Source organism: Enoplosus armatus, chromosome 12 (genome assembly GCF_043641665.1).
Source record: "Enoplosus armatus isolate fEnoArm2 chromosome 12, fEnoArm2.hap1, whole genome shotgun sequence".
Lineage (NCBI taxonomy): Eukaryota > Metazoa > Chordata > Actinopteri > Centrarchiformes > Enoplosidae > Enoplosus > Enoplosus armatus.
The window spans coordinates 14631990-14650539 of NC_092191.1; the positions used below are offsets into that span (position 1 = coordinate 14631990).

The 18550-nt window shown below is 40.4% G+C and overlaps 2 protein-coding genes across 2 annotated transcripts in view; both read right to left on the reverse strand.

Annotated features, from left to right (window-relative positions):
• slc35f3b (solute carrier family 35 member F3b) overlaps positions 1–853 on the reverse strand; it is a 46336-nt gene extending 45483 nt beyond the window's left edge. Inside the window, exon 1 of the mRNA XM_070916241.1 lies at positions 795–853. Within this exon, the coding sequence (XP_070772342.1) occupies positions 795–853 (59 nt within the window). The remainder of the gene's footprint in view (positions 1–794) is intronic.
• Positions 854–9339: 8486 nt separating this feature from the next.
• On the reverse strand, positions 9340–15299 carry kcnk1b (potassium channel, subfamily K, member 1b). The gene is made up of 3 exons (XM_070916201.1): positions 14861–15299; positions 12130–12525; positions 9340–9813 (listed from the first exon to the last, which is right to left on the reverse strand). The coding sequence occupies exons 1-3, from the start codon at positions 15213–15215 to the stop codon at positions 9557–9559; spliced, it is 1008 nt and encodes a 335-aa protein (XP_070772302.1). The 5' UTR covers positions 15216–15299; the 3' UTR covers positions 9340–9556.
• Between the last annotated feature and the right edge of the window lie 3251 nt (positions 15300–18550).

The following is an 18550-nucleotide window of genomic DNA, read 5'->3' on the forward strand; positions in this document are numbered from 1 at the left end:
TGTGGCTCGGAGCAGTATCGGGTGGTATTCAAAAACGGGGAATGGGAATGTGAGGCAGAGGCACAATAAAACCCCCGCTTAGGTCTTGTGAAATCTATCATTTAATTTTCCCTTGTACCTTTTATGTCAATGCATCAGTCACAATACGTTTTCCTTGTAATTCTATTGTTGCTTTTCATTTAAGGTAACTGATCTTATGGATGTGACAGAATGAATCCTCCTTTATCGCACAGAATATCACAGAAATATTGACTGCACAAGCCCAGACTGTTTAAGGTGTGAAGCATGCACTGACACAGACAACTTTTTCCAGCAACTATCATATACTGTATAGATTTTTCAACAACTCACAGGCCACTGGGGTCCTCTTTGGTCTATAATTCATAGTTTACTCATAGTCCACTAGCATTTCAAGATGATGGCAGGGCCTTCAAATGTCTGGGTGAAATGAAACAGTAGAAAGGTTGCTTCTGTTCAATACCACAGAATCAAAGACAATTACAGTGACTTGATTACATCCAATCAGAGCTGCTTCCAGTAACGGGGTAATTATGTTCACTGGTGGTGATTATATCAACTTGGAAATGAAAATCAAGAAACTGTCTTTGCCCGTTGCGTTCGGAAGTGTGTCTCTCATGTTGTTAAAAAAGTGAATCCTGACTGTCAACAAGGTTTTCACATGATTGTGAATATTGTTGCATGGGAAAAAATCCCCATAACACAGATGAAGCTAGTCCCTAGATAAACTTAAGTAGTGCATGCAGTTCCAACAATGAGGACAAGTGAAGCTCTACCTTGCATGAGTGGGGTAGTGTCGCCCATGGGTCCCAGGTCTGTGGTCCACCCGCTGCATTGCGTCGGCATTCTGTGAGCTCCTGACTGCGGAGAGCAGCACAAGTACAGCGACTGTTTTTGAAGACAGGTTTTGCATCGATCAGTGCCCAGCCACAACTCACACATCCACACAGTGGGTATGTGAGGGGGGGTCTGTGCTTACTCGAGCAAAAAAAGTGGAGTCTAGTCATCAATAAGCGGGTCAACACCTCCCATCGACAGTCTTAGGGAGGAGAGGATCAGGTTCATCTTGTATAATGCACCTCTCAACTTCACAGCTCAGCCAAAGCCAAATCAATTCTCACTGTTCGACCTTCTGCTTTGCCAAAACTAAATAATGTGGCCATCTTTCCTGTGAGACACAGCCCATAAATATCAGATCACTTGATATAAAAGGAGTGCTGATATATTCAAGTCATTCGCTGCCATCTTCCACTTCAGCAGTCCTCTAATAGCGATTTAATTGGTGCCCCCGATCTACAGGGCACTGCACTCCTTTCTAAATATGGATCAGAGATGAACTGGGTGCCAAAGCTCAAGGCCAAGAAACATGAACACAGTGAGAATGATCCAAATTTTGCTTCACACACAAGACACAAGAAACTGACGAAAATGATAACTCATTTGCCATTTATTAAAGTTTTCTAATGATCAATCTATTTCCATAAAACCAGGTCTAATGGACCTTTTTCACAGCAGACATTTTGACTTGACTACAAGACAGTACACAAACATATGAGTAGTTACTAAGTCGTTCCTGATTAGCCCTGAACTAGTAGCCACTCATAATTACTAATTACCTAATAATACCAAATACTTTGTTTGTGCAGCCCAAGTAAAGTAGTACATCAAATCGACACAGTCACGATGTAATGTGAAATCGTTTTTTGGTTTCACAGTATTTGAACTCATGGTCCCTTGCGAAATGTGACTTATGAAGATAAGTCATTTTCACAGAAGACATTTTGTCATGTCAGTAGGAAAAGCACAGCTGTATAATAAAAGTTACAATGGCTGAATTCCATTTAGCTGCTTCAGTCTCATGGTCCTGGTGTTATGCAGGCTGGCTCACTGTCACACTGCCATACTGGGACACTTGAATAGATCAGAGCCATTGTTAATGTTTTTCGTAACATCTGTGCTTTTCCTGCTATGACAAGTCAAATTGTCTGCTGTGAAAGAGGCTCATTATCTAGTCACTTCAAGAGCCTCTGGGCAGTTTCTGCACCCTCAAAAACTTGTACATTTCAGCATTTATATTCAGAAACAAAAGCCAGCATGTTACAAACCTTGATCTACTTTCTCATTCAATTCCATTATTTCTCTTGTCCTCCTGTGTCCAGTTTCATACCATTTAAAAAAAGCATGATGTAAATCCTCTCTCTTCTCACCATCAATATTTAATGCAGCTCTGAGCCTGGAAACAGTGTGACAGGCCACTGCTGATTGGCCAATGCAGGGAGAGATGAGAAACTCTGAGCCAGTAAAAAAAGGTCACATTCTTCACTGTGTATTTAAGTGTGGTGGAGGTTTTGTAAACATTTTATTTCTCATTGCTCAGCATTTGGTTAGCGATGTGTATTGTTACAATCCAGAGAGACACATCTGTGCTATAGCTGTTGACATGTTATTTCAGCCAGGAGGAAGCATAACCTTTATGGAATCGGCACCCTGTAGTCCCAAGGGCCTGTGTGATTTCTTTAGGGTATATTTGTTATTTAGCTGCCATTATTGTTAAGGTTGACACACAGCTGGAGAGCAGCCAGAATCTCTGTGGACGCTATTATGTATTAACATCATGAACCAGTTAGCAGCTCCAGTGGGAGGAAAAGATTGGCGTCTTCTGTCTCCTTCCTGGCCATAACTGCTCTGATCTCCAGTCTCAGATAATCCCTTTTTAGTTTTGCTGACAAATGAAAACAAGATAAAAAAAAATACATGATTAAAGTTCTGGAAGTATCCATGCACCGTCCCATCTCTGTTGTGCTGCTATTAATATTGAAAGACACCTCTGAAATACCAGGAAAATGGCACTTCAGAGGTGCTTTTCAGCTGACAGCTTCACAACAGTTCACACAGAATGTGTCATGGAAAATGTTTTTCATTAGCACATTGATGATAAACTCTGCTCTGCTTATACTGTAGCCATCACATAAATGTAATCAGTGACTGAACTGGAGTCTCCTCCAATTGAAACACACCACCTTTGACCATTAGACATTCACAGTCTTATTGTTATTATAAGTAGGACATGTTTTTGTGCCATACTATCTTACAGCTCTTTATTTCTTTCCCACATACATATTTACTTGCCATATTAAGGCATTATTCTCATATTATATAATACTATATATATGATAATAGATTGAAATTCTGTCCACTGTTCTTTACTTGTAAATCCTTCTGCTTGTTGTGTCTTAGACAGCGTTCACCTGTCCTGTTACAAATGTCTGCTTTGCATTTTTGTTGCCCAATTTGCCAAAAGGGATTTGGAGTAATTGGTCACCCTGTGTTGGCGAGGGAAAACTCCCCGAGTCCTGAAGGTTGTCTGACATTCGCCACTTGAAACAAGCGATTGCTTCTTTTGAATATTTATAACCAATTATTTTCATCGAGGTGAGGAGTGTGAAGACTTGGAGAGGATGAGATCTTGCGAATCGCGCCATTTTGAGGTTACTGTAAAGGCACTCTACCAACATGGCAATTCAATTAGTCAGTGTGGTTCCTTCATGAGCTTATGATTTGATACAAGCTGTTGGCTATCTGCCTTTTGTCTTCCAATTAGTGGCCACAACATATTCTCAGCATTTTCTCAAGCTTGCTCATTTGGATGTCAGATCTGATTAACCCGGATGTCAGCTTCAGTGGGATGACAAAGTGGAAAAGACAGAAAAAACGGCTGTTGCATTCCCAAGAGTTGCTTCATATGTTTCAGCATGACTGATGATGTTTCAACCTGTGATGGCTTTTGTCAGACGTCTGAACTCTTGGGAAAACAACAGCCTCTTTTCATATATATTCATGTTTGTCATCCAGCACATGATAAATGTGCATTCTTGTGTGCCTCCTTTGTATGAAACATGAGGGGAGCTCACTGTGAGCCCTGGTGTTCTCAAAACAACACACACTGCAGAGATGGAGCTTTCACTGCAGAATGGTTGCAAGAGTGAGTATGCCCGTGGCTGCAGGATCCATTCGCCCCCCTCCTTCTCTTCTCTCCGCCCTTCTTCTGGTCCTGTCAGTTTGTCTCACCTCGTATACATAAGACAACGTTAACTGGGGCAGTGTGTACGTCCTGCTAAGTGTTTGCTGTGTGCCTGTCTATACATATATAGGACTGCCATGTATGACCACAATCTCAAAGGCACAATTCCATATTTTATTTTAGTTATTTCTTTTTAGTCATTCATTCACACATCATTTAGAAAATATAACCAACACTCCCTTTACTCCAGCAAAATGAAAGCACCATGTTTGCAGTAGCAAATGAGAGTAGTTAGAGAGTTGGCAGTGGGGAATGCTTGAGGCCTCCTGCATTCCCATAGTCCCAGTGTGTGTGTCAGGATATAAATAGAGTTGCTCCACCACCAGAAAGCGGTGCTATAGGGTAGATGCCTGTCATCGCCTCAGTTCAGCCCAACCCATCCCCTGTCCTGGATGACCCCTGAGTCCCTGGACCACTAGCGTATGAGTAGCCAAAGTTGCAACAATGGACCTGACTGATGAAATGTCAAGCATTACAAAATATGCTCCTGGGCGATAATGCAGTGTGTGTTACTCTAGTGAGTGTCTTGCCTTATTTGTACCCTAACACAACTAAAGCCACATCTGGATTCCTTAAAAAATAGCTTTAGATGCAGTGTAATGATGCATTTCTCACTTTCTGCACAGAGATAAAAAAAAATCACTCCGGTTGCAGGATTTAAAAATAAAGCCTCACAGCTCAGGCTCAGGTAGTTTCCTGCATGCATATTAATGATGCAAAAAGATCAGATAGAAATATTAATGACAAGAAGCGGCGGGTACATTTCAGTCCGGCGTGTGGAGATGGGGCCTTCAGGGGATAGTCTGTTCTGCCATGATACACTCCTGACTGACAGCCCGGTTGCGTCTACTTACAGTTGTACCATAAGTGCTTGTTTGTGCGTGGGTACAAATTAAAAGCAAATGAAGGAGAGAACAGGTGGGGCAGGAGAAGACATGATGTCCTCAGGTGTGCTTTAGCTGGCCAAGTGCCAAAGTTGGAAGGTATTTTGCTGGAGTCTCTGGGGTCAGCAAATGCTTTTTTTTTTTTTTTTTTCTGTAAGCACACACCTTGCTTGTGCATGCAGAATGTTAATTTCCAGCAAAGGGGATGCTCTCTCCTCTTTCTATTCAACATTGTTTGTTTGTTTGTTTTTTCTTTGTTTTTTTACATATGACTCACTCACAACCCCCCCCCCCCCCCAAAAAAAAAAAAAACCTCACAAACCTATTCATGTTGACCTGCACCACCTGCTGCCAAGGGAAGTAAGAGCAGCAGCAGATTACATGAGTGTGAATGTGTGTTATTACAGTAAATGTGATGCTATTTTGCTTTTGTTTTTTCTCATTACCTCTTGAGTCTCTCCAAACAATAATACATTGTTATTTTGATGTATTGTATGCATTAACTGTAAATGTGATGGTTGTCTATTTAGATTTAATGAGAAGATTTAATTATACTTTGTTTTTTATGAAGTTACAGTTTGTTATGTACAGAAGCAAGACTGTGAAAGATGAATATTTAGATTTTTATGTATAAAAATTAGGTTTTATGGTGACCACAGACCATTGCAGCATGTCTTTGTTTCAAATGTTGCTACTTAAATATATTGTTAACAGAGCTCACCTGATTTAAAAGGACGACAGCACACACATGGAATGAGGGCGGGGAGTGAGATGCATGTGGCTCTCAGTTGTTGTGTTTTCAGCCTGTTTGGTAACAGGTTTTTCTGAGGTTTAACTTCCAGAAACGCACAGTACATAAAGTGAAAATTCAAGCAGATTACATACTTTAAAATAGGGATTCTGATCTGAATACAGTGATTTGTTACAATCACATTATATAAATGAACAGACACACTTGCTATTCAGTGCTAATTCTGAATATGGTGGATTTGTAGTGTGTCAAACTGGCTGACATCCTCAACAGTTACTTTCAATTACTGTGCGCCCACAACGTTGTTCTCACAACGTTCCTCCAATAAACACTTCGCCGCGAGCTGCCCTCCCCCTCATCCCTATTCAGGTAGTTAAACTTGATAACATGGATGTCGGCTCAGTGGCTCTGCAGTGAGAGGTGTCTGCATGTCAGCAGTAATTACACTTCTGTTCAATGAGAAATATAGCTGCTGAATAAAACAAAAGGCTTGCATTTGTTTCAGCACCCCATACATACCAAATTAAATGTGCTCTCCTCAGAGAGACATACGCTGCCCGTGGCCATGAAATACAATATATTCTGGAGCACTGGGATGAACGCTGAGGTTGAAAGGAATCAGATAATCCCTGACAGAAGATTGAATACACCCGAAATGACTGGGTTTTTTCCATCATTTTTTTATACATTCTTTGTGCCAGATATTCTACAGTAACACCAAACCCACTAATATATATTTTAGAGGTCTGTTGGTCTTCATAGGTTCTCATCATAAATCAGCATCTTTCAACAGCTAACAATGTCCTCTGTTTTATGAAGTGCCACATTTAAGAGTCTGTGATGGAGACAAAGATGTGTCCACACCTCCACTTCATATTCCAAGATGAGACAAATGACTGAAATAAGTGTATTCAAGTACCAACAATTTAAGCCTTTCTTTAAAAATGATACCCAAATGAATAATCACATTAATTTCCATTTGTTCTGCTCATCTTTTCAATTCACCCAAATGGTTTTATATGTGCAAAAGCCTGGCAATTGTCCTGTGTATTCATTTGATGTACACTTTCACGGTAAACAAGTTATATAATCACACGTGTTGCTGCAGGGAGAGCAGGGAGAAACTGCTGCCAGAGCACAATACCCATGACCTACCACTGGGTCAGCTAGTTTTGATTTTTGTTTTTTGGCATTGAGCATAGGTACAGTAGCAGCTCTGGATAATACAGTCAGAGGGATACAAATACTCAACAAGAGTCAGACTAAGTAATAATAAACCAACACTTTATTTGAGACACACTGATATTTTACAGTTTATGGATTCACTTTTTATGCTGAAATGAATTTTACGTAAAACCTTGGCGCTCAATGGCGATCCTGTATCACAATATCAGTATTTTAACACTAAAATACTCAACGGTGCATATGAATCTACAGAATGCGCGACAGCATCTGAAGAGATGTGCACAGAAACGTACGACTCCAAACGTGTTACTTTTGTCGGCATAAATAAATAATGTCAGTGTGCTTCCGTTTTGTAATCCTTGACACACTGTTTACTCCCTGAACAGAACAACTTTACCTGACAGCTCTCACCTTCAAGACAAACTGCATGTGCGTGACAAACACTGCCGAAAACAGTAGCGCTGAAGGGTTGAAGCCTTGACATCAATCTAATTAATGCATCCACAAAACAGTGAAACATCTTACAGTAAGAGACAATTCAAGTTCTCCTTTTTCTCAGCAGACAATATGAACAGTATCAATACTTCACAGTTTACATGAAGGCCTAGACTGGTGAAAAAAACAGAATAACTACAATCCCGCTGATCTATACAACATTATAGATCAGTGAGTAGATGACAACACAGTCAAAGATGATTTCCTAGCGGTAGTGACACTTGCACACATTAAATAAACGCGTCACTTCTAAACTAACAGAGCCAGCAGAGTAGCAGGGAGTAATGCTGCACTGTGGTCAGGCTTGAAATCCCGCTGGAGCAAACAGCATAAAAAAACGTTACATTCAAGACTTCATAAAAGGCTGCGACTGCGTCTTGATGTGGCGATGTAGCAGAGAAAGATGAGGTCAGAACTCCGGCTCCACACAGGGACTGAGACTTAGTTAAAATTCCTAACAAATGCATCCTATTAAATGTACTAAAAAGTATATATGACAAGTAAGTCTGCATTACAGCAGTATACTACACTGCATGTGTGAGTGTCTATTTGCGCCAAAGAGGATATTAGGGGACGGATAAAGGCATGAAATTGGTACTTCTGTCACAACACTTTTCCTCCAGATAGAAATATTTTTAAAAAATACACAAATGAGTGCAAAGTCAATGTCATACAAACTTGCAATCCATACATCCTCACATCTACTGGTTTAAATTCCAATTAACAACAGTTATCCTTGGTTGATGAGCAGATTAAAAAGTGATGGGGTAGTTCATCAGAACTGGGATGTTTTAGCTGCACTTCCCCTATCGTACCTCTAGAATACAGAATTGATTTCATTAATCACTAACAACATCTTGTAAACCTTCCTCATGTCATATTCAAAAATATACATTTCTACATTGAAATTATGTACGTACAGTAAAGTCGTTTCTGTTCAACATCTTGCTCTCTTTTTTTCTCAGAGCAATCATCAAGCCTTTACAGATCATCCACAACAAAGGTATTATTTTTCCATTAAAAATATCTGTTTTTATGGATGAAATCTTTGCAACCATGTGCCTTTTTTCCCTTTTAGAGAAATCCCAACAGTTATTTTCTGTACTACTGCCAGGCTCCAGTACATGTGCAAACTGAGCTTTCATTATTGACAGTAAAATGCGACAGCCGGCAGCCCTCTGTGGTTCCCTTTTTAAACTGGGCTAACCTCACTTCCCTTTTCACACAGTGAGCCATTCCAACAAATCAATAAGTTATAGTGCTTATCATCACACATGGGCCACTTTGAAATAGCACTGTTGAGATGATGTTGACAAAATACACATATCTGCAGACAAATATATTCCCCTCACAATGAAATGTGACAATGTGGAGTGCAACCAGAATAGTGAACACCTCTATAAAGATGAGCCACAGCTGCTGCAAAACACAGACTGCAAAACTACGCTCTCATGTGTAGAGTAAATTGTTTCTTCCTGGCAGTTTCTTAAACAATTTCAGAGCTTACCCACCAACAAACTTTGAACTCAAATACTTGAGTTGTTTTTATGTTTTGGCTACTCTTTGGCTCATCTTTTAACAGGTGTGTTAATTCTAGATGGCACAATACTGTACATCTTTAAACAATCGCCTGATTATGTACATTCCACATACCTGTCAAGCATCTCTATTTATAAGATACATACATATTTATGTACTATTTTGTGACAGACTACAGAGAAATCTCCTATGTTTCAGCTAGATTTAAGAGACCAATTACTTTCTAAAATGTTCCTAAAAATGCAATAAATAATACCAAATAATATCATAAAGGAGCTCCTGTGTCATAAATACAGGAAAATGATTTTCTTTTATCACTAATTTTGTCTGAATAATCACGGTTAAAATATTCATTTTCTCTCTTATTGAATATATTAATCTAATCTCTGTTGCACAGCACTATGTTGTCAGTATTGTGGTTTTCTAAAGGAGATTGTTTGCTTGATCTGAATAGTCTCAACTAGTTTTACTACTAAAATTTGCAGGGTTGAGCTTTGCAGAATGCCTAAAGCTGAGACTTATGATCTACTCATTCTATCTACTTATAGTCTTGTGTGCATTTCCCCCTACTTTTCAAGTTTTCATACTTGGCTCTGTCGATGTTTACTGGATCATGGGATCATCATTGGGAGAGGCCAGAGTTGGGACACTAACAAACGGATGGGTTTTGTCCTCATTGTGGGCTGTGGCTCTTTTGGACACAGTAGTGAAGGACAGGTGGTCGTGCTCCAAAATGGCGAGGCGGTCCTGCGGCTTCTCCTTCTTCAGGTAGAACATCTTCCTCAGCTGCTTCAGTTGTTGCAGCTCGCAGAAGGTCTCCAGCACCACCAGCATGACTATCAGACCCAGTATCAGGTAGACTGACGAGACAAATGCACAGGGAAGGAAAGGGAAGAAGTGTGAGTAATTCGCTGCAGAGGTGGCATTATTAACTAACTCACTAATATATATATAATATATATATATATACACCATATCAAAAGCAAACCATAACCACGCATTCTCTATATTTAAGCTTGTGATTCAGTGATTGTATTTAATCTGTTATTGTATTATTGTAGAGCTTTACCTCATGTAGGTCTTTAATTATGGCAGCTGCTGATGAAATGTTGGTGTTGTATTTATACAGTAAGACTCTATTTTTATGATTTCTCTAAGTTATTCTATTGGAAAAACACAAGTAATGCATTTCTTCACTATTGTCCCTTCTTCACAACCTGTTGTTTGTGTGCACTGACAGAAGAGGGCAGTGGTTAGCTAACCATGTTAACAGGAACAGAGAGTGTTCCTTGTTGAATGGTGAGCTAGGGGGAAAACAGACAATGCTGGAAATCCCCCATTTTAATGTAAATGTGCCAGCAGTAAAATCCCATCCACTGAGTGACTTTCACCTGATACAAGCAAACCATTTTTAGCATCATCTAACATGAAAAAACCCCTGAAACCCCTTAGAGGCCAAAGGTGTGTCTTGACAGGTGTTTGGACTATATAAACCGTAATACAGCTACTGTATTTATACTATAAATAGCCATTGCCATTATCATTTATATTATAAATAGTAGAAATATTAAAGCACTATCAGGGGCATGTTGAGTCTCTTGTGCCTGAATTAGCAACTGTTTAAAATACATTTGAAATCCCCCTTTCCTCTAAAAATATAGTCTGGCATTAGCAGGAAGTGACATGTTTTATTGTATGTTTCCATTTAAGCAACAGAAAGCAAATCACAAAAGCAGTTACTGCTCATCACCAAAGGCACTGGCAAAATCAGGACAAACAAAAATGTGTCTTGATGTCACCTCCAATACAGACGTCTAATTTTTCACGGTAGTGTACAAATGTGTCTGGTGTTATTTGTACCAGCTTTCTCTCCTCCAACAGACTGACAAATTGTGCCTTCAGAATGACGTCTCTGTGGCTGGTGCGTACCACACACCCACACACACACACACACACACACACATGTGACAAATCACTGGAGTAGCGTTTCAACCTTCATGCACACCCACAGCTTGTCAAGACTACATGGGCTCAAATTGAATTAGACTTTTTTTTTATTCTACTCTCTATTAGCCCTGACAGTGCTGCTGATAGCACACTGCACAATCACCCAGAAAATGCAATCAATGCCTTGCTGCTCTCCATTAGGCCATGGCTCGATTTTTCTCCTGCGCCACACTGTGTTGTCTTAACTGACAGATTACTAGGCCTTTCAAAAAGCAAAAAGTATGTCAAAATGTTTCTTTGTCAGCAGCATACAGCAGCTTAAAATATCCAAAGTGTGGAAAAAGTCACCCAAAAGTGCAGCTGAACCATTTTAATGAGCAATGTCAGTGACACTCTGTGTAGGGCAGATTATTTCTAGTATTGTTGATCAGTTACAGTACATAGCTTGTTGAAGTTTTGTAACAGCAGCCTATTTTCAAATCAATAGTGATGATTCCAACTGTATCTTTCAGGGAAGTAAAACTGTAAACCACATCTCCTTTTGTCTCTAACACCAAGGTGTTTTGTTGTTTTGTGGATTATAAATTAAACTGCAATAACTGATTTGTGATTATAATGCAAGTCAAGCTGAGACAAAGCCACTATTACCATAAGTACTACAGGCTAGATCTAAAACAGGTTTATACCTCTTATCCATCAGTTTATGAAAATATAAAATTGTTCTTAGGAGGAACCAAGTATATCAGAATCACATCTGTGCATGGGCTTCACTTAACATGTCAAAATATTCACCAAACAGATTGAGTCACACCAAGGTAGGTCAATAATGAAAATTGACGGTAAGCAGAATTAATTTGAGACCTAACAGTAGTGATACTCAACTTGCGGGCCGTTGTCATGTCGCCAGAAAGCCTTTCTGACAGAAAGACAGGACTTTCACCGAGGAGGCCAGGAGATTATTTTAACCAAGACCATGAGCTTTTCCTAAACCTAACCAAGTAGTTTTGGTGCTTAAACCTAACCAAACTGCAACCGAATGTTAACCATGTGTTAGAAAGGCTTTCTGTCAGAAAGGCCTGAGGCCTATTAATGTTTATTAACTGGCCCCCGGCCTCCTGTCATTCTGCAAAAGTGGCCCCCAGGCAAAGCGAGTTGAGTATCCCAGCCTAACAGCTTCCACCGCCTAGCCATGAAAATAGCTCCAAATATAAAGAATCATCAGCACTCACCAGTGATGCCCAGTTTGTAGAGCTCCCTGAACCTCTGATTAACGGCTTCTCCAGGTACGTAGTCTCCCAGGCCGATGGTGCTGAGGGAAATGAAGCAGAAGTAGAAGGACTCCAGGAAGTTCCAGTTCTCCTCCAGCGATGAGAAGATGGCGGCGGGGATGAGGAAGAAGCAAGAGACGGCCAACATGGCGAGCAGAGTGGCATGAACGATGGCCACCAGTGGCTTGGACAGGCCCCAGTGCATGTGAATGTACATGACGGGCCTCCGTGTGCTGAACACCATGATCCTCTGCACCACAGCAGTGAGGAAGAGGAGGGTGAAGGGGATGCCAATGACTGAGTAGATGATGCAGAAGGCCTTCCCGCCATCTGACAGTGGCGCTGTGTGGCCATACCCTGTAGGAAAACAAACAGGACAGAAAATGTTTCAATTACAATTAAGAAAGCTGCTGCTGGGAGAGGTTTTCATGGGAGCCCAACTTTTTCTATTAAACCTTTCAACCATCTAATCAGCGTCACATAATCCTAGTCTGTATTTTCTCCAGAATCTCTTGACGAGGCACTACCAGGTCAGATGTCAAATTATTCACATACAGTAGAACAGAATTTTGTAAATATTACCCCATCAAAGTGCACAGCAATAACTGTGTCTGTGTATATTTTATTTTATTGAAATTAAACTTAATTTGATTTAATGGTAACATAATGTACCAGGAGTACTTTGTAGACAAAGAGGAATGTTTTTTGCTGGCAAATATTACATCACATCGACTTATTATTTCCACACGTCCCAGAACATTTTCATTCATTTTGAAACTACTTTGCCACATACATGCACTTTGTATTGGCATTGTGATTTTCACTTTTATTACTATTTACTGAGGAGATTTTCAAGATGACATATTACAATGCAGTACACTGTATATCGAACATTATGTACATTTTCACACTTCTAGGAAAATGGCCTAAAAAACAAAGTAGCAAAAGAAAAACATCAACTCTTTATTCAAATGTGTCTGTTGTTGAGGGAGTAAACAAGCTTGTATATGACTTGATAGACAAAACTAAAAGGCACTGATAATTGTTTTTGTGAATGTGGTTTTGTAAATTCAGCCTGTGTTTGGCTTATTTAAACAGGGTAGGTTGGCTGAACATACATGCATTCCCTTGTCAACAGTTTCACTGAGAAACAAAATGACAGGAACAGATAATAAACAAAGCACAGGCTCAATCAATTACAGGCAGGTGGAGGATGACTGAGAACAGTCATTATGTCATGTCATCCTCATGAAGTGAAGAGGGTAAGCTGTAAAAACCTAACATGTTCTTGTGAAGTGGACCTAACAAGAGTGTTAAAAATACCATGGCTCACTAACAAGAGTGTGCAAATGAGGAAATGTCAGTAGGTGGATGTGTGCCATGTCAACCTTTCGACTTCTGCTTGGTACTAATTATATTATCAAACACATTGAAACTACTTCTGTTTAGAATAAAATCAATGTATGGCTTCACATTGGTGAGAATTAAAAAGGTACTGTAATGCCATCATGGTGTCTGGTACTGTATTTTGTAACCAGTCTGTCTGATGTAACTGCTGAGTAACAGGTAATAGAAAAAATACAACAATCAACATCAGGGGGAAAAAACTCATTCTAGAAGGTGATTGATAAGAGCAAAAAGTTTGAGACTAAAAGAGGAGTCAGGGCTCTATCTGTCCTAAATATCTGTCAACTCTCTTTTTAGCCATCAACAGAACTCGTTGAGACTTAAACAAGGAACAAGGAGTTTGATGCAGGCAGGCAGCCACTGCTGCACACGGTATCTGCGCAATCGAGTATGTTGAAACCTGACAGATAATTGCTGCCATGCGGTCAGACTAAAGTTCTCCTCGTATCCTGACTGACAAGCATCTGCAAGACATGTTCTTTTGTGCTAGATAACAGAAAATGACTCCATGTACCGTGTCATGCTAAACTGTCCAAGTGCCTTGAGACAAAATATACCAAACTATTTGTTTGAGGGTTTGGCTAAATTTGAACATGTGATTACCCTCGGGGGAAAGGGAGATTAAGATGTTGACATAGACACAAGTCTCAAGTTTATTAGCTTCTGACACTTGCTGTAGCCCTGCTATGGCCTGGAATACAGTAATACACTTTGCTGGAAGGCTGTTTCTTTACTGTGTAATGTTATATTTATCTAAGGCTGTGCTGACTGCAAGGCACGTTCACTGTGCTAAAATGAAAACAAGATAGAAAGACGTACAGCTTTAGCTTCTGATCCTAAATAACGAGATAAAATCAAGGGAAAATGCATCTAAGCTCACATGTTTTTGTAATTTGAGGATACACACTGCTTCGTGGCCTGATTGAAATCTTACAATAAGCAAGTTAGTGATGAAGGAAGGGACATTAAATATGCTTTTTGTACCCAACAATTATCCCATTCTGTGTGACACATTTTAGTTTCCACTACCTGCCTAGTTACACTCAGTAGGCCATAGGTTTGTGTGGCCTAGTAGTGGCTCAGGTAACTTACCCTGCAAATCAGACCAAAGGGTGTTTTGTTCAAATGATCAAATACTGAAAGCGGAAAGGTCAAAACAGGAGCCCACTTAAGACTAATTCTGGTTGAAAATATAAATATATTATATCTTATGCTGCGCACCTGGTCGGCTGCAGCATCCCCTACACTGTCCAGCCTGAGCCGACCGGCGGTGACCGACTCTTACCTGTGGTGGACAACACGGTGCTCGCAAAGAACAGCGCAGAGGTGAAGTCCCAGTTCCAGTTAGCTGAGGCGTTATTGAGGATGGAAACCCCATAATTGCTGGCATCCAGAGCTTTCTTTAGAAACCGCTCCAGACGCTCCTCGGACAGACATTCATTTTCCTGTAGGAACTGTTTCTTAATGGCCCTCAGCTCCTGGCGCAGGAGGTCTTCATAAGGCAGCTCGACCGAAGAAAAGACAACGGCGCCGAATATGAGATAAAGCAGATACCCCAAAATTAGAGATGCAAAATACCACGTCGATTTGTGACTCTGTATCAACCGCACACACGAATTGCTGGCTAGAGACTGGAGCATTTTCAAGAGGTAGTATATCACCTCAGTGTTAGGTTACGGGTTTAAATAAATATGAAAATAAGCCAACGCTATTAGCTTAATCGCCTCTCGTGTTACGTTATCGAGGGATGTTGTTAAAAACAAAAGCTTCTCTTCCCCCTCCACGAAACCTGCTGTGGCACTTGAGGCTTTCAGGTGCAGTCGGAAATGTTAAAATTATACAATGAGAACAACGAGGGAAGCTGAGGTCCTCCACGTGATAGGCTGCTCCACTTGTGAAGTTGTGGTCATTATGGATGTCTTGGGCAGACAAGATTTAAGACGACTTCACAAAACAAAATCCTTTTAAATTCATAGAAGTACGCGAAACCCTGCTTTATGTTGCTTTCTCTCTGCTGCTAACTTAGGCTACAAAAAGGCATATTGGGGCATAATTTGTAAAAAATAATACAGTTACACAGCTGCTATTAATCTACCATTTCCATTTTGGTATTATTTTAGAAAAAACACCAAGTTAAAGTCTCCTGAATTAGTAGTTGTCGTATTTCCGAGCTTTAAATGACACGTGAAGGCAGCAGGTGATGTGGCGGCGACAAAGGCCATGTGACGTAAAAATTCCGCTTTCTCTCCTCCCAGGTAGTCGGGGGTGTGCGTTCAGACGTCTTTCAGTTTCAATTGAAAGCATCGAAAAACATCAGACAGCTATTGTCACTGTGTCCCCGCCTGCTTGTTACCAAACAAGGTGATAAGGTAGAGGGAACATGAAACGGCCCGATACGCACAATTTAACGCAGGTGGAGTGCAGAGAAATGTGGGGCGGGGAGGCACATGTCTAGGATATTAGTGGCTACAGGAAGAACTGGCCTATCAGGCTGCAAATGAACGTTTTATATTTATATTCACTTTCAGAATAATTAATGAAACAGGCCTACTCCTGTGGGGATTTTTAGTGTGTGAGTGGTAGTCACTACAAGTTTAGGAGTATTCATTTAGTAGCAACTGTGCGTCATAGATGCAGTTTTTTTATTTTTTGGCAAGGCTTTACTTGTGGGTTATGTGTAGTTTGTCCAGAGGACTACTTGATTAATATCCTATAAATAATATGTAGGTGTGTTAAAATGACATTATAAAAGTCATAAAAGTTCAAATGTGTGCCATTATAACAGAAGGCATTTGTTAGGGAATGAAAAGATGAAAACCAGCACTAATTGCTGTATCTTGTTTCTTATAACTCTCCAGCGAGTCATTTAGTTATTCCTAAGTGATACATCATTTTGCTCTTTTTAACTGCTGCATTAAAACAAACAATCATAATTTCATCAGTATAATCTAGGGTCTCTGATGATATTAATAACGTTGATCCATCTTGAAGAAAAACATCTCTGATGGTAAATCACAAATTGGCTTACTGTAGTGGTGTCTTCAGATCGTCCAAGAATTGCATTTTATCATTTTTGCTGTGTTGCGTCGAAAATTGAATGATGGTCAGAATAAGGTCATTGTTCTTATTGTACTTCATGAACCCAAAGATGGTAGAACATATAAATCTGTTCTTGCAGTCTACAATTAATGAAGGCTTGACCCAGAGATTTTCCAGTACGTTTCCAGTAGTTTTTGTCAGAATCAGAATCCGATCTGGTTTCTTGCCAAGGTTTTCACAAACAAGGAATTTGCCCTGGTATATTGGTGCATAACAATAAACATACTAACACAGAAGAAAAAATAAAAAGCAAGTACTGCAAAATATTGACCAAGAAATGTGCAAACGTTCACAGTATAAAGAAAATGTGCAATACAGAGATAATGATCCAAAACATGTGCGTCACTGTAATGCATTATGACAGATGTGGAGACTGTACATTAATGTAGCGTGTAGTGTCCATGGGGTGGGATAAGAATCAGTGTCAGTGAGAGGCCCGGGCCTTGTTGATGAGGCCAGCTGCAGTCTGGAAGAAACTGTTCTTGTGACTTGAGGTTTTAGTCTTGATGGATCACAGCCTCCTGCTCCAGGGGATTGTCTGAAACAGTTTGTGTCCGGGTGTGAGGGGTCAGCCACAATCTTTCCTGCTCGCAGCACAGTCCTGGAGGTGAACAGGTCCTGAAGGGATGGCAGATTGCAGCCAATCACCTTCTCAGCAGAATGAATGATATGTATGCTGCAGTCTGGTCTGCTGCTCTTTGGCAGAGGCAGCAGCGTTCCAGATGGTGATCGAGGAAGTGAGGATGGATTTAATGATGGCGTTGTAAAAGTGCACCATCATTGACTTTGGCAGGTTGAACTTTTTCAGCTGCACCAGGAAGTACATCCTCTCTGCTGTGCTTTCTTAGTGATGGAGCTGATGTTCAGCTCCCACCTGAGGTCCTGGGTGATGATGGTACCCAGGATGGACTCACACAAGGTGATAGGGACAGGTTGGGTTTTTCCTGTAATCCTCTACCATCTCCACTGTCTTTAGAGCGCTTAGCTCCAAGTTGATCTGTCTGCACCAGGTAACCAGATGGTCAATCTCCCACCTGTAGGTAGACTCGCCCCCGCCAGAGACGAGCACAATGAGGGTGGTGTCATCCACAAACTTCAGAAGCTTGACAGACTTTGTGTGATATTTACTGAATCGGTCCCATTACAACATACTTTGCATTTGATTCAAATTTTGGGGTAGACGCAACATCATAACTGTTTAATCAAGCTCATACTCCAGTTATGAGTACCTAATTTATTCACTTTCACATGCTTTTAGGTACATTTCAGTATCACCACATACAATTTATGTATAGAAATGTAAACAAATATTTACATTTATGTCATGTAAACATTCTGTAACATAGCCTCAGGATAACTGTCCCAAAACCACCAGGGGCCCCCAAAACCCCCATAATGCATATTATATGCAAACACAATATCAACTGGCATGTTAACAGCCATAAGGTGGGCCTGCTTTATTACCTGATCTCAAGGCCAAAATCAGTTTTACGGCCAATATTTCAATTGGCATTGTATGTTCACTGTGTACTTTCCTATATTAATTTGTGTTTAATCAGATTCACAGGAGGTTAGGAACAGGGGGATTCATAGGGGCACAGAAGCTCATTTTTGTCCCAGGCTACTGAGTTGCATCCACGCTTAAGAAATTCGTCATTCATCATACCATAGACAGGGTGCTCCTGGACCTGACAATGGGCTCCTGACATCATGTCATATTGGGCCCCCAGTGCTGTTTGAAGCACTACAGTAATCTCTGATGGTGAAGGGCCATCTGAAATCAGACCCCTTATTCTCCCACTGACAACTACAAACTAGGTTATCATGAATAATTAACTGAAATTATCCCAAGCTGTCATTTGCAGCAGATTGGATT

Coding starts and splice junctions, on each gene's coding strand:
- kcnk1b (XM_070916201.1), bottom strand. CDS start 15,215: ATGCTCCAGTCTCTAGCCAGCAATTCGTGTGTGCGGTTGATACAGAGT. Junction 12,526..14,860: donor CACCGTGTTGTCCACCACAG/GTAAGAGTCGGT, acceptor GTTTTCCTACAG/GGTATGGCCACACAGCGCCA. Junction 9,814..12,129: donor CTACAAACTGGGCATCACTG/GTGAGTGCTGAT, acceptor TTGTCTCGTCAG/TCTACCTGATACTGGGTCTG.